This window comes from Podarcis filfolensis (genome assembly GCF_964270895.1).
Source record: "Podarcis filfolensis genome assembly, chromosome: 11".
Taxonomy (NCBI): domain Eukaryota; kingdom Metazoa; phylum Chordata; class Lepidosauria; order Squamata; family Lacertidae; genus Podarcis; species Podarcis filfolensis.
In genome coordinates this window covers 10,339,517-10,360,799 of record NC_139613.1, presented here as the reverse complement: position 1 = coordinate 10,360,799, position 21,283 = coordinate 10,339,517, and the positions used below count along the sequence as shown (strand labels likewise).

General features: G+C 43.8%; 2 protein-coding genes across 3 annotated transcripts in view; one reads left to right on the top strand and one right to left on the bottom strand.

Annotated features, from left to right (window-relative positions):
- The window catches only part of LOC310744435 (uncharacterized protein), a 399,988-nt gene that overhangs the window by 257,163 nt on the left and 121,542 nt on the right, over positions 1–21,283 (bottom strand). The gene's annotated exons all lie outside the window — the stretch shown is intronic.
- Positions 14,227–20,018, top strand: RPL17 (ribosomal protein L17). 2 transcript variants are annotated; one of them, XM_083577297.1, is made up of 7 exons: positions 14,227–14,325; positions 15,738–15,790; positions 15,881–15,921; positions 16,762–16,896; positions 18,003–18,101; positions 18,848–19,039; positions 19,928–20,018. In XM_083577297.1, exons 2-7 carry the CDS (start codon positions 15,751–15,753, stop codon positions 19,973–19,975), a joined length of 555 nt encoding a protein of 184 aa, XP_083433423.1. In that variant the 5' UTR covers positions 14,227–14,325; positions 15,738–15,750; the 3' UTR covers positions 19,976–20,018. The 2 variants fall into 2 exon arrangements, with proteins under 2 accessions (XP_083433423.1, XP_083433424.1); XM_083577298.1 differs by having other exon boundaries at positions 14,317–14,452.

Genomic DNA, 21,283 nt, shown 5'->3' with positions numbered 1-21,283 from the left:
GCGTGTCAGAACAACCTTCTATGACATTGGGAATGGAGATAGGCTGTTGCTGCTGTTGTCCATTTATCTCAGAATAAGCGTCATGGAAAGCTGTGGGACTTATTTGCACATGTATAGGATTCTGCTATGCGTCTTACTGAAATTAGTTTGCTGTATTTCTGACTTACCCATGCATAAGGGCAGTATCTCTGTGTGTGCCTTTATTGATTGCTTTAGAAGTCAGTAGTCTGGATAGCTCAGTTGGTTACGGCATGGTTCTTGCTAATAATGCCAAGGTTGCAGGTTCGATCCCTGTATGGGACAGCTGCATATTCCTGCATTGCAGGGGGCTTGGGCTAGATCAGGGGTCAGCGAACTTTTTCAGCAGGGGTCCAGTCCACTGTCCCTCAGACCTTGGGGGGGGGCGGACTATGTTTTGAAGGGGGGAAATGAACGAATTCCTATGTCCCACAAATAACCCAGAGATGCATTTTAAACAAAAGGACACATTCTACTCTGACATCTGAAGGCAGCCCTGTTTAGGAAAGCTTTTAATATTTAACAGACCACTGTATTTTAATACAGTGGTACCTTGGGTTAAGAACTTAATTCGTTCTGGAGGTCCGTTCTTAACCTGAAACTGTTCTTAACCTGAATCACCACTTTAGCTAATGGGGCCTCCCGCTGCTGCCACGCCGCTAGAGCACGATTTCTGTTCTCATCCTGAAGCAAAGTTCTTAACCCAAGGTACTATTTCTGGGTTAGCGGAGTCTGTAACCCAGTGGCGTAGCGTGGGTTCTCAGCACCCGGGGCAAGGCAAGTAATTTGCGCCCCCTAACCCGTGGATTTGCACCCCCTAACCCGTGGATTTGTGCCCCCTAACCCGTGGATTTGCGCCCCCTAACCCGTGGATTTGTGCCCCCTAACCCGTGGATTTGTGCCCCCTAACCCGTGGATTTGCACCCCCTAACCCTAACGCCCAGATGTTGCGCCCGGTGCGGCCGGCCCCCCCTGCACCCCCCACGCTACGCCACTGCTGTAACCTGAAGCGTCTGTAACCCGAGGTACCACTGTACTTAGTTGGAAGCTGCCCAGGGTGACTGGGGAGACCCAGCCAGATGGGTGGGGTATAAATAATAAATTATTATTATATTATTATTACTCATGTAAAAACACGCTGATTCCTGCACCGTCCACAGGCCAGGTTTAGAAGTCGATTGGGCCAGATTAGGCCCCCGGGCCTTAGTTTGCCTACCCATGGTTTCAGCAGTTCTCAACCTGTGGGTCCCCAGATGTTGTTGGACTACAACTCCCATCATCCCTGACCACTGATCATGCTGGCTAGGAATGATGGGAATTGTAGTCCAACAACATCTGGGGACCCACAGGTTGAGAAACACTGGGCTAGATGGCCCTCAGGGTTCCTTCCAGCTCTACGACTTTCATTAAGTTTCCGTCAAGTCATCAACTATAGTAGCCTCCACGCCCTGGGTGCCTTCCAGATGTTTTGGATTTTAACTCCCATCAGACCCCAGCTGATGGGAGAGCACATCTGGAGGGCACCGGGTTGGTGAAGACTGAACTACAGTATAGCTGTACATTTGGGGGCTTTTCATATTTGAGTTTATATTTGTCCAGGTTGTTGTTGTTGGGTTTTTTGTTTTGTTTTTGTTTTGCATATACATTTAGGGTAAAAACAAGTTCTTTTTTTAAAAAAATGATTATTATCCAAATAGGCAGCAGTTTCCCTTCCCACTTCCCCCTTGTTCTGTTAAACGTCTTCTTCTTAACTGGAAGAGAAAGAGAAACGAAGTTGTTGGTAGTGGAGAAAGGAGCTCAGAGCAGACATCAGGATTTAATCAGGCTTTGGTTGCCAAGTTCCCTATCCAGACCCCCACCACATTTAATCTGGGATGGAGAGGGGGGAGTATCCGCAGGGGGAGGAGAGGTGCCAGGGAATGAATGGAGTTGTGGGGGAGGGTCTGGCTTTGACCGCGAATAACCTCCCAGTGCACATAAAGCTGGGGTCCCAAAAAGGACAACAAAGACGCAGGCTCGAAAGCAAATAGAGGCTGTGAGCAAAGGCATTAAAGAAAAAGCCACAATGGCAGTGCCAGAAGCAGAAACCCAACAGGTGCTGTTTCCTCCAGCGTGGAGACATAGCGCTTGTTCAGCCCTTGCTTGTGGCGCAACTGCTGTGACACAAGAAGCCTGCCAGACAGGTGTGGGAAGGAGGGAGGTGACAACCACAATGTACTGCCAGGTTGAAATGACAAGGGTTGCCTTTGGAGAACAAATAATTGTTGTTGTTGTTTAGTCGTTTAGTTGTGTCCGACTCTTCGTGACTCCATGGACCAGAGCACGCCAGGCACTCCTGTCTTCCACTGCCTCCCGCAGTTCGGTCAAACTCATGCTGGTAGCTTCAAGAACACTGTCCAGCCATCTCGTCCTCTGCCGTCCCCTTCGCCTTGGGCCCTCCATCTTTCCCAACATCAGGGTCTTTTCCAGGGAGTCTTCTCTTCTCATGAGGTGGTGAAAATATTGGAGCCTCAGCTTCAGGATCTGTCCTTCCAGTGAGCACTCAGGGCTGATTTCCTTCAGAATGGATAGGTTTGATCTTCTTGCAGTCCATGGGACTCTCAAGAGTCTCCTCCAGCACCATAATTCAAAAACATCCATTCTTCGGCGATCAGCCTTCCTTATGGTCCAGCTCTCACTTCCATACATCACTACTGGAAAAACCATAGCTTTAACTATACGAACCTCTCCACTATGACCTGTCCATCTTGGTGGCCCTGCATGGCATAGCTCATAGCTTCTCTGAGTTATTCAAGCCCCTTCGCCACGGCAAGGCAGTGATCCGTGAAGGAGAACAAATAATTACTTTCATACAAATAAAAAAAAATTGTTTTCGCTGGGTGCAAGATGAACTTAGAATCACCCTGGGGACCCCTAGGGTCATCTAGTCCAACCCCTGGCAATGCAGGAATCTCAACTAAAGCATCCATGACAGGAGGCCACCCAACTTCTTCTTAGAAGCTTCTAAGGAAGGAGATTCCACAACATCCTGAGGAAGTCCATTCCACTGTCAAACGCCTCTTTACTATCAGAATTCCTCCCCCCCCCCCCCGATATTTAGTCTGAATCTCCTTTCATGTAACTTGAAGCCAGTGCTTCGAGTCCTAGCCTCCAGAGCAGGAGAAAACAAGCTTGTTCCTGCTTGCATGTGATAAACCAGGGGGTCAGCAAACTTTTTCAGCAGGGGGCCAGTCCACCGTCCCTCAGACCTTGTCGGGGACCGGACTATATTTTGAAAAAAAATGAACAAATTCCTATGCCCCACAAATAACCCAGAGATGCATTTAAAATAAAAGGTCACATTCTACTCATGTAAAAACACCAGGCAGGCCCCACAAATAACCCCGAGATGTATTTTAAATAAAAACACACATTCGACTCATGTAAAAACACACCGATTCCCGGACCAACCGCTGGATTTAGACGGGGATTGGTCCAAATCCGGCCCCTGGGCCTTAGTTTGCCTACCCATGTGATAAACCTTGAGATATTTGAAGATGGCTATCAAAGGCCTCTCAGTCTCCTCTCTTCCAGGTTAAAGATACCACGCTCCTTCAACCATTTCTCATCAGGCTTGGTTTCCAGACCCTGGCCTAGATCATCTCGGTTGCCATCCTCTGCTCAGGTTCCAGCTTGTCAACATCCTTATTAAACTGTGGTGCCCAGAATTGGACACAGGACTCCAGGTGTAGTCTGACCAAGGCAGAATAGAATGGTACAGTGGTACCTCAGGTTACATATGCTTCAGGTTACAGCCTCCGCTAACCCAGAAATAGTACTTCGGGTTAAGAACTTTGGTTCAGGATGAGAACAGAAATCGTGCTCCAGCGGTGCAGCGGCAGCAGGAGGCCCCATTAGCTAAAGTGGTGCTTCAGGTTAAGAACAGTTTCAGGTTAAGTACGGACCTCCAGAACGAATTAAGTACTTAACCCGAGGTACCACTGTACTATCGTTTCCTTTGATCTGGACACTATACTTTTGTTGATGCAGCCTAGAATAGCATTAGCCTTTTTTTATCACTGCAAAAAACATTTGTTTGGGCCTAGAGGGTTTTCTAAATTGTGCCTACTACTTTCACAGGAAGCTGTTTGATACAGAGTTCTGACTACTGGTCTGTCTCGCGCAGTAGTAGTGTTTTCTCTGGTGGCAGCAGATCTCTAGGGCTTTGGGCAAGGCTCTTTCCAAGCCCTACCTGGAGACGCCATGCAAAGCAGGAGATCTATCACTGACCCACAACCCTTCTCCCCAGACCCTCTTTTCTTATGCAGCCCATTTTGGATGCAAACTCCTTGGCAATGGTGGGACACAATGACCAAGGAAAATAAGACACAGCTAGATTAGGGGCTGTGAACCTATGGCCCTCCATATGTTTCAGAACTACAATTCCCAGCATCCCTCCCCATTGGCCATGCTGGTTGGGGCCGATGAGAGCTGGAGTCCAACATCAGCTAGAGACCCAAATTTGGGAAACACTGGTCTAGATGAGCAACTAAATTGCTCTTGGCCATGGAGGGGCCCTCTGGTCAATGCAAATTACTGTATTTTTCACTCCATAAGACACACTTTTTTCCTCCTAAAAAGTAAGGGGAAATGTCTGTGCATCTTATAGAGCAAATGCATGGTCCCTGGAGCCAAATTGCCCAGGGGCAAAAAGCAGATTGTCCTTTTTTTTTTTTTAGAAAGAGGGAAGGGGGTGTTGAAACTAAGCCACTGAGCAGCTGATTGGCAAGCGATCGGAGGGAGATAAGGGATGCTAGAGATAAAGGAGGCTGCCTGGGAGGGAGGAGGTAAAAGCCCATGGATCCTCAGGATTGTTGCATTGGGTCACCCCAAATTCACCATCAGATCACATAAAATGTCCATGGCTACAGCCTGCACCCAAAAAATCACACACCCACTGTTGCGTGGGGCCGCAATGGCACAAAAATATGGTTACAAAGCATGGATCCACATGGATTCTCAGGATTTTTGCATTGGGCTACCCCAAACTCACCATCAAATCACATATCATGTCTGTGGCCACAGCAAGAACCACAAAAATCATACATCCACTGTTTCATTCAGAATATTTTTCTTGTTTTCCTCCTCTAAAAACTAGGTGCATCTTATGGAGCGAAAAATGTGGTATGTATTATAGAGTCTTTTCTATACACAGAATAGAACCTGTGACCTTGGCATTATCAGCACCACGCTCTAACCAGCTGAGCTACCTGCCTGGATCTGCAGCCTGCAATCCTTCAGTTAATGCCTCCAATTGCAGCTGGGCATTTTGCAATTGTTTGTGTGCTGGGAGAAGAAACCAGCCTCCCTGCGGTGGCCACAGCTAAATCCTTGGGTGCCAGTTTGCATGTTCCCATCGCTTCCGTGCAACTTTGTCAGTCTCATTGGTTTGCCGAGACCAAATCTTTGCATTCCTGGGAAATGTTAATTCCCATTAATGTGGCCGCAAGCCTGAAGGGATGCCTTTGTGTACCTGGCTCCAGGCATCTCCGTAGAACCCTTTGAGTTGGACTCCTTCCAGGGAACAGGAGCTTCTGGTTGCTAAGGTAAACCAGCCTCAGAGAGGATCAGCCCCTTCTGCTATGTTTATAAAGCTGCGCTTCCCAGTAGGCATTCCTCCCATTGGCCAACCTGATAGATAACAGCAAGCAGGGACATTTCCTCACCGAGGGCCAGTCCTTCCATTAGGCAGAGTGAGGCGACTGCCTCAGGTGGCATATGCTGGGAGGCCGTGGTGCCCCTCAGCTCTTCCTCCTGAACTCCCTGGCCATACTCTTCTGCTGGAGAGGAGAGCTGTGTGCCATGCACCTTGCCTTCCACCTTTATAACTACCCTGTGACATTTTGTCCTTCGCCTCAGGCAGCAGAATGTGTTGGACCGGCCTTGTCCTCACCATTACCACATTAACTCCCACATCCTTTTTTTCATGTGTCGGCCAAAAGGTGGGCTGATTTGTTGCTTTCAGCGGCATGCCAGTTGCCTACTGTTTACTTGCGGCGAGAAAGCAGCCAGTCTCCTTTCTCAAAACTGTCGGGTGTGTTTTTTTTGGGGGGGGTGCTCACTACTGTATGCTTCCACACACTGAAAGAGTATTGGAGAAAAGCAGGGAACAGATAAATTGCAAATGAGGTATTTGCAGAGCTTGCTACCACTTGAGGTGCAAGAGAAAAGGGCAGGGGGAGCTGAGCGCCTCTCTCCCTTTAGTGGTTGGTGTCAGGAGTTTATGGGCCTAGGACTGGGAGCATTGGTTCTGGATGTGACTGCCCCATGTGATGAGCCACAGAATGTCAATGTGTGCAGCAAGATCAAATGCGGGAGAAGGGTGTGGCATCCATATATCCTGTCACTTTCTTTTCTAGTGGTACATCAATCTTCCTTTACTCCACTGGTGAATGTAAAGGTAAAGGGACCCCTGACCATTAGGTCCAGTTGTGGCCGACTCTGGGGTTGCGGCGTTCATCTCACTTTATTGGCTGAGGGAGCCGACGTACAGCTTCCGGGTTGTGTGGCCAGCATGACTAAGCTGCTTCTGGCGAACCAGAGCAGCGCACGGAAATGCCGTTTACCTTCCCGCCAGAGCAGTACCTATTTATCTACTTGCACTTTGACGTGCTTTCGAACTGATAGGTTGGCAGGGGCAGGGACCGAGCAACGGGAGCTCACCCCGTCGCGGGGATTCGAACCACCAACCTTCTGATCGGCAAGCCCTAGGCTCTGTGGTTTAACCCACAGCGCCACCAGCGTCCCCTCACTGCTGAATGTACTTCGTGGTTAAAGGTAAACACATTCATAGCAGATGCACATCACTCTAGCAAAATATCCTAAACCACTTGGGAGTATGTGTAGGAATGCATGTGAGTGCTGAACATGCATGTGGGTTTAGATGCACACCTTATAACATTTGTTTGCAAGTACAGTGGTACCTCGGGTTACAGATGCTTCAGGTTACAGACGCTTCAGGTTACAGACTCTGCTAACCCAGAAATAGTACCTTGGGTTAAGAACTTTGCTTCAGGATGAGAACAGAAATTGCGCCGCGGCCACGGCAGGAGTCCCCATTAGCTAAAGTGGTACCTCAGGTTAAGAACAGTTTCAGGTTAAGAACGGACCTCCAGAACGAATTAAGTTCTTAACCCGAGGTACCACTGTAGCAGAGATCTATGGAATTAATATGCAGCTGATGTATAGCGGCTAAGCTGGAAAATCCCTGGTTCAAATCTCACTATAGACATTGAATCCCGTGGCGTTGGACAAGCATATACATGCATAATATGAGAAGCAAAATTAACTTCCCAAGTTCCCTCTCATTACAATACCCTTTTGAGAAGCAACTACCCAAGCGGTTATTATTATGCACAGTCATTTTATAGAATTTAGAACAGCTTTCACCAACCCCGTGCCCAAAAAATGTTCTGGTCTTCTGCTTCCATCAGGGTGCTGGCTGGCTGGTTTTAAAAGAGGTCTATTTGGGGCTGATGGAAGTTGTCCACAACAGTTGGACGTCACCAGGCTGAGGAAGACTGGTTTAAATGGTATCACCTCAGAAATTGCTTCCATTGTTGGGTAAATGTTATTTTGTCACCAAGTAGGCCCTGAATCCAAATTGCTGGCCAGCTGTGATCCTTACCTTAGGGAGAGTGGTTTTTGTAAATGCTCAGACGCTTATAAACTATTGTTATTTTCAGGTAGGATTCATTCACCTACCAGCAAGTTCAGTTTGTGCAGTTATAGTTGATTGGGAGGTCTGGTCCAGCACACCTGCTTCCCCTAAAGATCAAACATTTTTGCAAACAGGAAAGTGAAATGGAAAATCCATTGGGAAGCATGGGATCATATTTGCTTTGACGCAACACTATCGAATATCTCCACAAACAAATCAGAATGAATTCTCGTTAAGTAGCCAATGCTGTCTAATTCCCTGCAAACTAATACTCTAATACTCAATAATCAGAACTAATACTCAATAATCAGGTTGCCTAGAAACAGCCCCTGCAGGAGTGCCAACTTGAATAAAATATTGTGGGGGCCCAGGTAAGCCCTGCCCCACAACACCACATGACACCGTGTGCACGCACCATTTGAATGGGAATGCCCATAAACTTTTGGGGGACCCAGCCCCCTCAGATATTTTATTGTGGAGGCCAAAGCCCCTACAGCCCCTAGGAGTTGGCTACTATGACCCCCTATGTCATTCGTCTCTCTCTTGCTTACTCACAACATTTTGAATTCCTTCCAATTTTAAAGTGCCGCATGAGAAAGGAACCCTCTCCTGCCCTGATTCCACCCTCTTACATTCCTAATGGTCTGTCCATCTGGGTCAGTCCAACACATAGCTGTCAACTTACAGATTTGAAAATAAGGGACCAGCAGCCTTGAAAATAAGGGATCAGCAGCCAAAATAAGGGATTTTAGTCAACCAGCAGCCAAACGAAGCCTCAAGCGGTGGTTCCCACAGCGCAGCAACCCGGCAAAGTGGATGCAGCAAGGAAAACCACTGTCACCTCTCCGCTGGGAAGCGCTGAGCAAAGGCGAGTCCCCAAGCAACGCGGCTGATTTGATCGGCACAAGTTCTTAGACTCCTTATTGGGTGAGCAACGCAGCCAAGCAACACAGTTGGAGCCTCCCTCCTTCCTGGCCAGCAGGGAGGGAGGGAGAGGAGCTGCTTCCTTTGAAACCTGGGAAATTTAAGGGGCATCATCAATCTGGGACAGCAGCGGGAAACGGCGCTGGGATAAGGGAGTTTCCCGCCAAATAAGGGACGGTTGACAGTTTTGGTCCAACATCCCTAATATTAAATAACCACCAATGGGCAAATCTTCACACAGCCACCTTTCTAGAAGGCTGCAATTCTGTGTACCCACTTTCCAGGGAGTCAGCCTCAATGGAATTTGCTTCTTACAAGATTGCACTGTATAAAAACATTTGTTCAGTTGGCCATCACAAAATATCATGTGTATATATCGTTGAAACAATGGCTTGAACAGAAACATCCATTAAAACCCCTTGCACTCAAGAAACCAAGCCTAAAATTTGGAAATAAATGCTGGGTTGCTGAACTGAGCATTCACTGATCAAGGTGCTAGCGTTGGTGCAAAGCCCTGTACAGCTTGAGACCAGGATATCTAATAAATGGCCTCATCCCCTACCTACTGTTTGTTGTGGTTTTATAGTATGTATTTGTTCATATGAATATTTGCATTTTTTATGTGTTGTAAGTCACTTGGAGACCTTTGGGGGGAAAGCAGCTAGCAAGCCTAGATGATGATGGAAATAATAATAATAATAATAATAATAATAATAATAATAATAATAATAACGACATTTGGTCCCATATTGCACCTACTGAAGCATTTTGCAGGATCATATTCCTGCAAATTAGCCAAGCGAGGAATATTTCTGATGTTATTCTGAGCCCTGGAATCTAGGGCGTGTGCAAGTGGGTGGGAACCAGACAATCACGAGGATAAGATCTCTAGACAAAGTTTGTTGGAATATCGGTCTTTAGGGAAGCTGCTGAGCTCATACTTTGCTTTTGCTACGCATTTCCCTGCTGCTTATGCAACCACAAAGGGCTGCACTGAGGCTAGCCTTGTGTGCAGTAGAAAACATTATACCGTGCTGTAAGTTTAAAAGGCATGTTCAGTGGGTTTCTAGGAAATGGGAACTTTAAGTATTGAAAGCTCCCAATGTTTTTATTGGCAGAAGCCTTAAAGCTGACTTGTGCAAAAGCGTTTGGAGGGTGTGCCTGCACGAGTATTTGCTCAAGGTTTCCAGCTTCTCCACCTTTGCTGTAAAGACCATGCTGTTATCCATGGACTTTGGACAAAGTTTTTATGAGACTTGAAAATGTGAAAGCCGCTGTTGCATATTTATTTAACTTATGGAACTATTTGTATACTGCCCTCTTGCAAACATCAGGCTGGTGTACAGCAGCAACAGCAACAAAAAATCTTTAAAAGAAATGTTGTTGTTGTTGTTTAGTCGTTTAGTCGTGTCCAACTCTTCGTGACCCCGTGGACCACAGCACACCAGGCACTCCTGGCTTCCACTGCCTCCCGCAGTTTGGTCAAACTCATGCTGATAGCTTCGAGAACACTGTCCAACCATCTCGTCCTCTGTCGTGCCCTTCTCCTTGTGCCCTCCATCTTTCCCAACATCAGGGTCTTTTTACAGAACAATAATTAAAATGACTGGCTACTAACAATTTTTTGAACAACTACATGGACCTGTTGCCATTAATAATAATAATAATAAGTCTTTAGGAGATGCCTGAAAGTCAAAAGTGGGTATGGGCTGTATCCAACATTAGTCATTATCATAGTAGACCTATTGAAATTAATGAAAATTATTTCCATGCTGACTATGGAGCATAGGCTGCTGGTAGGATCTGCTTGACAATGGTGAACTCTCCTTCCTTGGAGTTTTTAAAGCAGAGGTTGGATGGCCATCTGTCTTGGATAATAATAATAATAATAATAATAATAATAATAATAATAATTTTTTATTTATACCCTGCCCTCCCCAGCCAAGGCCGGGCTCAGAGCGGCTTACAAGCAATAATAAAAACAAGATGAATGATTACAACTTAAAAACAAAAATAAAATACAACATTAAAATAATGGAACATTAAAATATTAAAATGTAGCCTCATCGCAGGAGGAGAAGGAAAAGAAAAAAGAAAGAGAGGGAGGGAGGGAATCAAATTGGCTCCAAGCCAAAGGCCAGGCGGAACAACTCTGTCTTACAGGCCCTGCGGAAAGAAATCAGATCCTGCAGGGCCCTGGTCTCATGAGGCAGGGCGTTCCACCAGGCCGGGGCCAGAGTTGAAAAGGCCCTGGCTCTGGTTGAGGCCAATCTAACTTCCTTAGGGCCTGGGACCACTAGGGTGTTGCTATTTATGGACCTTGAGGCTCTCCGTGGGGCATACCAGGAGAGGCGGTCCCGTAGGTACGAGGGTCCTAGGCCGTGAAGGGCTTTAAAGGGTGAAGGATGCTTTAGCTGAGATTCCTGCATTGCAGGGGGTTGGACTAGATGACCCTCAGGGTCCCTTCCAACTCTACTGTACTATGATTCTATTAAGAAAAACATACACACTCTGTTAGTATTTAGAGTGATTGATAATTAACTTGTGTTAGCTAACACATAGGTGTATTGCCAAACATTATTTTCGCAGGACCTCAAGGCTATGTTGTTCAGAAATGCCTTTGCGTCAATTGACCCCCTACTGAAGTCAGTGAAGTTCAATTTCACTAGCAGAATAATTGCAGTCTCTCTCCAGGGATTGAGATACTTGACAAGTGGGGGTCAAAAGGAAGTACGTGGAATGGCCGGATGAGTATTATTATTATTACAGGAAGAATAATAACAAAATGATGGAAATCCACTTGTTAAGGTTGTAATCCTGAACCTAACGACTTAACTGTATTTTACTATGCATAAGCGATGGGAAGACTGAGTTCATAATGGGAAAACCGTGTGAGTTTCTTAAGCTGAAATCAAATAACCTATTAACCCAAGTTCATGAACTCTGGAGCTCAGTTCCTGGGAGAAACAGCTATCCCCTCCACAAAGTCTCTTGATATAGTAAAAGGGCAGTTAAGAAGCTGGGCAGGCTCTCATATGCTCTGGTAAGAGTTGAAGAAAGGACGGAAAATAGCAAATTTTATAACACAAAAACATTTTTTAAGGTTTTTGTTAGTATGTAATCACACCTGAAAAACCAAAAGGGAAAAGTGCATACAGCTTTCAAAATAGTTCAAATACAAACAACAACCACCGCGTGAGATCTTGCCTGTCTGTCACGGACACAAAATCTTCCAAACTGCTGAAAATTAACTTTAGAAGCATGTGAAATAAAGCTCCAGCAGGGGGTGTACAAGGTCCGATCTGTTCTAAATTGTATAATTGTAGGGCTTCAGGGCTGGGAGAAACAGGGCTGCATAGATTCCACAAGGATCCTGAGAGTTCCCGCTTTTGTATGTTTATTTGTTGGCTTGAAAAGAGTAGCAGGGAGAGAAGAAAGCCCTCAGTGTCAACGAATCATCCTGTGTCTGTGGGGAGTCTGCTACAGCCTTCCAAAATTTCTTATGATCTTTCGTTAGGATGGCTGAAAGTAGTGTATGGCAGCATGCCTGATTATATCTTGTCCGGCTGAGCTGGATAGTTTCCCTGAGTTGTCAGGATCTGGAGAAGTAAATGTCAGGCAGTCGAGAGCTGCCCGTCTCTCTGAACTCTTGATAGACTCTCCTAACCTCAGTTTTAATTGCTATGGTTTCTTTGTCAGTCCAATCGCCAATCCTTCTCATCTTAGGTGGCCTAAATGGGTGCAAATCGGACAGTTCTGTTATTAAAATATCAATAAATTCCTCAAACCGAGTGGCTCCAACAGCAGGGGAAAGTTCACCTTTCTCTACTGAGAACAAATGGATCACACGATCAGAACTCACCAAGCTTTGGAAAAGAGATAGTGTATGCTTGTTAACTCGATTCCTGAGGGGAATTAATTGACTGTTCTGTCTTCCTCGATGGAAAGACAAATTTACAATGCAGAGGGATATGGTCACTGAGCATAGGATCACCGATGTAAAACTCAGCCACTTAGGGCATCATTTTAGTGGGTATCAGAATATAATCCACCACACTATTTCCCTGCGGGGAGATAAAGGTGAAATTCCCAGAGCCTTCCCAATCAGTTAGCCCATTGAGCCATGTCAGGGCTCTAGTAGTGGTCAGTTTAGTGAGTCGCAGACCAGCCAGATTAATTACTGGATCCCGGGATCTATGTTCCCAAAAACAGAAGTCTGGGAGAACGGGCTGTGTATAATGCAAGCTTTTGGTTTCATCAATTGAAGCTCTATGGATTCTGACCATCTTAGGCTGTTAGCTATTTATTCTAGAAATAAGCAAAAAGTAATCACACGTTAATCAAGTGCAAGGTTTCGGAGGAGCATCATTAAATTTATTTTCACTTTGCCTTCTTCAGTATGGAAAAGAAAGAGTGATGTGGAAGAGACAGATAACTTCTGTTTCTGCATCTAAATTATGCTGATTTTCGTCAAGCTGTCAAGACAATAGCAAACAGCTCCACCTGGTGGCTTGGCTTTGCTTGATTTTTTTTTTTTAACTTGTGCTGCATTGCTTAATTGCTTCTTATCTAGAAAACTATTGTTATGTGCACCCCAATCTCTGAACGGTGAGAGATTTCAGGGGTACCAGTGCATGCCTTGGGTTTTTGCATTGTTTAAATTTGTTTCAAATAAATAAGAAGCCACACCCAAAGCCAATTCTGGAGGAAAGGCAGAATAGAATTTTTTAAATGTAAGTAAGTCCGTCATTAATGCTGGTTAATTGCTTGAGCACCTGTGCTAGCACACTTTACAGAATAAAAGAAATCCACCGATACTGGGTCTGTCTTGCTTTTAAATGGCAGGATTTCTAAACCTTTAACTGGTATGTGGACACACAGAAATTTAACAGGTGAAACTTTCCCTCATCATGGCTACATCTCCATGTGGCAAGGAGAGGTCATGGAAGGAGGGAAAAGGAAAAGCAAGGTTTAATTATATTTTAAGCTGCCTTGAGCATGGTTTTTACTTGGGGGAGATGGCATGATTGACTTCTGTCAGGAAAGGCATTACGTATAGAATGTGTGGTGCTACCAAAGACACAGAAAGTCTGAGGAAAAACAAAATTTCAGCCTTGGTGTCGCCAGAAGAATATTCTATTCCAAGAAGAGAAAGGTGTTAAAATTGGAAATCGGATATGAAGAGACAGTTAAAAACTGACGCTATTTGGAAACAGGCCTCAATGATCTGATAGGGCTGAATTTGCATTGGACTAAAATATCAGCGCCATGGCATTTATGCTAATATTGTTCAGCATAAGTGATTTGAAAAAAAGCTTTTCCTAGCATATAGACGCCTATCATTGATGTTTGGTTATTTTTAACTGAATGTTAAGAATTTTTTAAACTGAATGGTTTGATTATATTTTGATTTGTATGCACCTTTGAGTTGGATTTTTTCGCAGAGTATAGATATCAAAATATTTATATTTTTCTCGCTCTCTCTCCGTTTTATCTGTTCTATAGGACTTTATGAACGGTGCCTGGGCGCCTTCTTCGTTTCACGCCCGGCTGTGCAATTCCTTCCCGCTCCCTTACTGGGGAACTCGCGTTTGTGGCGTCTTCTCGCGAGACCCGGAAGTAGCACGAAGGCTTCCCAGAATACTTCGCCCTTCCTTTTCCCCGGCGGTAGCTGTGGCTGTAAGGTGGGTCTGATGGCGGCTGCTTTGGGCCTGGGCTGGTATCCGCCGCCGCGGGCCTCCATCCCGGCCCGGGCCCCTAGAAACCCTCCTTAGATGGAGAAGGGAGGCGAATAGCTGTTCGCCCGCCACGGTATTTCCGTTCTTTGGGGCGGGGAAGATTGAAATTCGGGCGCCCGGAGAAGTCCGGGGTAGGGGGGGGAAATGGCCTCTGCAAGCGACTGGGGATTCTGAAAACCCCGGATGTGGAAGCCTTGCTTTTGGAAATGCAAATGAGCCGTGGGAGAAAGAGATGGGGAGGGAATCAGTTATATAGGTTTTCTGCAGGTAGGCCTCGTATTTTCGGCTCATCCTTGGGTGGGTTAAGTGGGAAAGCAAGATAAACTCAGGGATTTAAAAAATAAGAATTAAATCAGTTGTGTGCCTTTGTTTCTCAATTTGATTTTTTTTTCATGGTCTTGTATGCACTGCGGCTTTTGGTGCATTGTGACTTGTTATTTTTGTATTGATTATAGCTTAGTACTTATTGTAATTGCTACGGGTGACTTTTTGCTTTATTAATTGCTGGTGCTTAATTTTATTGTGTACTGTTGTTTTCCAATGGGTTATTGAATACAACTTTATATTATGCAAGTTGTTTAACGTTATGTTCTTATTATGGCTTTTGTTGGATTGGATTGGTATAAGGTGTGTGGATTCAGCTGTAGACTTTGCTGTTTCTTCAGCTTGTAAACTGCCTTGAGTATAGTAACGTAGAAAGGCAATATACAAATTAAAAGTGAAATGAAAGTTGGGATTCTCTTCTTTGCCAGCTTCCCCCCACCCGTGGGTTTGGCATGCCTGGGAGGCCGCATGGTTGTTTCAAATACGGATGGGCATGTTTTTGAAGGGGTGGTACTGTGGGCTTCTGAAATGCAGCAGGGCCTTTTGCAGTGCAGTCCAGGAATATTTATGTGTAATTTGTCGCTGCTTTTGGTGCTGGAGGAAGGCAGGGGAGGGTTATTATTTGTGGTACCAGGAGAAAGGGTTGCAAGCCATCAAGTGTTGTGCTTTATAGTAGGATTGTGCATTTGTTACGTATGTACTTGAAATGGGGCACAATCACTCTTACGGTGCAATAGTATCTCATTACCTTCTAATAGCACATTATCTTACTTTAATTACACTATAGGGTGGCAAATAGCGGGGAATGAACCTTGAATGTGTATGTATTTCAGAAAGGTGGTTAAGTGGTACATAGTTTGAAAATATTGTTGTAAAAATGGAAGCTGCACTGATGACTATCTTAGGACACCTTTGGATTAAATAATGAAAATACTCACATCTCTCTGAGCAGCTTTTTTCTAACTAGCAATTTGGAGAGAGTGTGTAATTTATGGCTACATTACTGAAAGATAACTTTATTTCCCCCCCTCTAGGTAACCTCTGAAAATGGTCCGCTACTCACTTGATCCGGAGAACCCCACAAAATGTAAGTATTTTTCCTATAGCATGTGCCTCATACTTTAGTGATTACCAAAACTTTCAGAATTATCATTTTTTTTATCCCTTCTCCCCACAGCATGCAAGTCAAGGGGGTCCAACCTTCGTGTTCACTTTAAGGTATGTGAAATTTGTCATTCTCTACCTAACATCCCTCTTTCAAGAATTGGTGGTAATGGGGACTGTCCTGGCTACTGTGTTGCCTAGGTACTCAAACTAGCAAGCCACCCTTCCTGGTTCCAAACTGGTGAGGAACAGGGGAATAATAGGCGTAGGGTCCTAGTGACTACAATTTTGGGGTTGGCTGCCAAGGCTAGTCAAATCTCTCTCTGATTTTTAACTGAGTTTTAAACGCAACAGTAAAGCGTTAATAAATCCTGAAACAACAACAAGGTAGTACAAGATTATATAATACATACCAGAAGAAGGAAGAGATTACACTTGGTATAGACTCTGTCTTGCATTGCCTTGGTCAGTAGGTAGAAGGCAGTTCACTTTTGTCAGCTTTCTGTAATGTCGAATCTTGCAAAGAGGAGAGCATGATGTTACATTAGAATTTTTTTATGGAGTTCTGTAACACCCCCCCCCCCAGCAAATGAATTTTCCATGATATATAATGTCATAAATAATATCCAGATAGCTCTTTTAAATAAATATTGTCTTGATCAGATGGCCTGTTAAGAACATCTGAACAATTAGTACGAAATTCTGATACCATCAAAGGGGATTGATGTATGTTTCAGGGGTGGTGAAATGAATGTAGCTGCAGTGATGACCAACTTAGGACACCTTTGGATTCATAATGAAAACATCTAAGTGGCTCTGAGCAGTTACTTCCCTAGTTAAGCTACAGTTACTATACAAGCGTAGACTCTTATTATAGTAAATGGCACCATAGTTATAGCCTAGATAACTAATGGGAAAATAGCCAATAATGCAATTATCATTTCACCCCTTTAGAACACGCGTGAGACTGCCCAGGCTATCAAGGGTATGCACATCCGGAAAGCTACCAAGTACTTGAAGGATGTGACCCTAAAGAAGCAGTGTGTTCCCTTCCGTCGTTACAATGGTGGCGTTGGCAGATGTGCCCAGGTATGGATGGATTTGGAGAAAACTGTTAGCAATTTGAGGAAAACTTTTTTGAAAGGCAGTAATTTCATTCAGTAGTGTTTGAGGGTATCTGTTGTACAAAGAATATCTTGGAACATGAAGGCTGGTGAATATTGATGAACATGCGTGGGGAAGATAATGTGTTAAAAATTGAAGCCACAATGAGCTGCGAAGAAATTTGTCAATAATAATAATAATAATTTTTTATTTATACCCCGCCCTCCCCAGCCAAGGCCGGGCTCAGAGCGGCTTGCAAGCAATAATAAAAACAAGTTGAATGATTACAACTTTAAAACAAAATTAAAATACAACATTAAAATATTGAAACATTAAAATGTAGCCTCCTCACAGGAGGAGAAGGAAAAGAAAAAAGAAAGAGAGGGAGGGAATCAAATTGGCTCCAAGCCAAAGGCCAGGTGGAACAAATCAGATCCTGCAGGGGCCTGGTCTCATGAGGCAGAGCGTTCCACCAGGCCGGAGCCAGAGTTAAAAAGGCCCTGGCTCTGGTTGAAGCTAATCTAACTTCCTTAGGGCCCGGGACCACTAGGGTGTTGCTATTTATGGACCTTGAGGCTCTCCGCGGGGCATACCGGGAGAGGCGGTCCCGTAGGTACGAAGGTCCTAGGCCGTGAAGGGCTTTAAAGGTTGAAAGCAGCACCTTAATGACCAGAAAGCATGTTCTGTACTTGGTACACAGGAGCTACATTGTCCCTCTGCTGTCAGTTGGGTACCAATAATGCTTCTCTCAGCAGTAGATCAATTTCACAGTAACTTGATTGCTAACAGTCACTATGCAAGTCCTTTGTGGGGGCAGAAACGAAAATTCTAGGGAAATGGATGCGATATATTACTTTGTGTTTATTGAATCCTTATTTTTCGGTTTCCTATGGGGAATTACATACGAGTGCCTTCAAATTGTTGGATAGACTCACATTCTCTTATGCTTGCCTGTGGTTGCTGTGATGACTTTCTTAGGACACCTTTGGATTAACCGTGAAAAGAATGTTTGGTTCTGAGCAGCCTCTAAAACAAATCACGTTTAGCATTTTTCTTCAAAAGTATACTTATACTGAACTCTCACCTTGCAGGCCAAGCAGTGGGGCTGGACACAGGGGCGTTGGCCAAAAAAGAGTGCCGAGTTCCTCCTGCACATGCTTAAAAATGCTGAGAGCAATGCTGAGCTCAAGGTAAAATTTCATGCAGCTTGTCATGTTGGGTTAAGTTTCAGTTCTAGTAAAGGTAAAGGGACCCCTGACCACCAGGTCCAGTCGTGACTGACTCTGGAGTTGCGACGCTCATCTCGCTTTATTGGCCGAGGGAGCCAGCGTACAGCTTCCGGGTCATGTGGCCAGCATGACCAGAGCAGTGCACGGAAACGCCATTTACCTTCCCACTGGAGCGGTACCTATTTATCTACTTGCACTTTGACGTGCTTTCAAACTGCTAGGTTGGCAGGAGCAGGGACCGAGCAACGGGAGCTCACCCCGTCGTGGGGATTCGAGCCGCCAACCTTCTGATCAGCAAGTCCTAGACTGTGGTTTAACCCACAGCGCCACTCGCGTCCCTTATCAGTTCTAGTAGTAATCCAAATTATGAAAAGCAAAAACACACCTTTGGTTCAGTGGAGTTGGTATTGAGGATCTGAAGTAGTATTCGGTAAGAGACTTGGGATTTACAGGAGGATTGTTGAAGGCAAAAGATTGGGTTCTTGGGTACAGTGTAATGTAACAGACTTTGGTGGCAGTGATGACTATCTTAGGACACCTTTGGAATAACCATGAAACAAACACGAGATTCTGAGCCACTGTAATTACTGGTCTTGCTAGTTGACTTTTCAGGTGTGGTTTAGGAAAGTTAGTGATTCACTTTGAACTAGGTAAACCTATTTTGTTATGGGGTTGTAATGAGAACTTTTTATTCCCCCCACCCGCAGGGTCTGGATGTAGACTCTCTGGTAATTGAGCACATTCAGGTTAACAAAGCTCCCAAAATGCGCAGGCGAACTTACAGGGCTCATGGTCGCATTAACCCGTACATGAGTTCTCCTTGCCACATTGAGATGATCCTCACAGAGAAGGAGCAAATTGTCCCTAAGCCAGAAGAGGAAGTTGCTCAAAAGAAGAAGGTATGAAACTTTTTAAATAAATAAATGTCTACTCAACTGTACAGATAACCAAAATGACACCAAAATAACTAGAATTTGATTTTAATTTTGGCAAGGTAATTTTAAGAGGGGAAACTTTAAAGAAATGATCAGGGCTGTCCTATACATGTTAACTCAGATGTGTTCAGATGTATAATTTGTGTTTTAGAGTTGCACTCCAATGGTAATTAGGTCAGTTATTTCAAATATGTGCTTAATACTATTTTCTGCAAGTATTTACAAAAGAAAATTCTTGTAGTTAGCAAAACTTTGTGAAAGTCTGTACAGTGATTGCTAATATTGTAAATGGCTAATATTGTAAACTGCTATGGAGGATTTAACACAGAAACAAAAAACAGCATGTAAGTCTCTTAAATTTAGCTTCTATGTTTAACTTGTTGTCTACCTGTCTGTGGGACTTGAACATAATTATGAAGTCTGTAATGGAAATAGAATGATAGAAGTGACTTCAATTTTAATGGTCAAGTCAGAGGTAGCCAATGTTGATGTCTTCCAATTTTTTTGGACTCCCAGCTCCTATCAGCCCCAGCCAATATGGAGAATTGTCTGATGATGGGAGTTATAGTTCAAAACATCTGGAAGACACAGTGTTTGCTATTGGCTTTCTCTGGCATAAGTAGTTACCCCAAATACTGAGTTTTGCCAATGGAAATAATAGTCTGTTATTTGCTTTCTGATAATTTTTCCTGGAGCTGTGCTTGGTAATAGATAAATACATTGCAGTACTTCTTACAATAATCTCTGGAGTTACGGAAAATATACTGTGGTAAATTCCTTTTTCTAATTGGTTTCAGCATTCAGTGGATGTTTTTGGTCAAGTGATACTGATTTCTTTTGTTTTCTCCCCAGATCTCTCAAAAGAAACTGAAGAAGCAGAAACTGATGGCTCGGGAATAAACATCTATTCAGTTCACAAATAAAAAACAAAATTTTAAGTTAACCGCACATGCTTTTTTATTTATTGTTTTTATTTGCAAATTTAACAAGCAGAAATATTATTTTCTTTATTATATTTTAATAATGATTAGGATTATGATAAAAGCCCCACCACCACCTCACATTAAGGATACAATAACCACCAATCTAAAGTTAAGCAGGCAGGTTAATGTAAGCCCTCCAGATGTCCAAATAGGTATATTTTGCTTGAAAAATACTATTCTGAGCGGAGTGATTATTATCAATGGCTTCTCTGTCACATAATATATGTTATTTCTCCCATTTGTTCATTAAACCTGGGTTGAAAGTCAAGCATGGATGCTTGCTGTTTAGAAACTGAATCAATACTACCAAAAGTGTTCATTTGTGGCTATGATGATGATGATGGGCAAAGAACCAGGACAAAATAAAACTCTATTCAGTCAGTTAATTCTTTGCATGACATACACAGAAAATGTGACTATAAGAGGAGGAGTTGATATACACAATTGGCTTGTTTAAAAGATGAAAGTAAGACAGACTGCTGGTTGTGAAAAAGTGCTGTGGTTGCTAATGTATTAAGTTAATAAAAGTTTCACTTAAATTTCTTTAGGACAAAGCCCTAAATGATTACTCCTTTCAATAAGTAACCCTAACCTGAAAGTCTCAGAAATTATCAAAATTTATATAGCACCGTAGGGAGGTGCAGGTAAACAATGAAAAAATAAAATTTGTTTCAGTTATGGCTGTCTAGTCTTGATTAAAGGCTTAAGTTTGCAATAGGATCTTGGGAACAAGCAGCACAAGACTACACACACCACCAGTCCCATAAACCAGTTTAGGGGATTTTAGGATGTGGCTTGAGCTGCCTTGAACCAGCATGCTAACAGAGGGAAATATGTGATTATGTAAAAGGCAAAAAAACAAGCAATAGGCATGTTATTTAGGGAAAGGGGTAAAGTTACATTGCATCTTAAGCTTGCTTTATACACTGAGCCCATTGATGGTGCATGGTGTAATATATACACACCATGTGAATAAAATGCACCCAGCTGATGAAAGTGTAGAAAGTATCTCTTTTCTCCCCTCTGTGCCCCCCATTAATAAGGAACAGTTAGACTTGCTCCAGGTTTTTTTTTGCTTTTTAGTGACTTAGGTTGGGTTTTGAGGGAAGTTAGGTCTGTAGCAATTGGAAGGTACCCCCACAGGGTTTTTTTTAATTAAAAAGTTCTGAATTTTCATTTGACTTTTGTGTCTTTACAACTCATCAAATAGGTTACGTAATTTGTT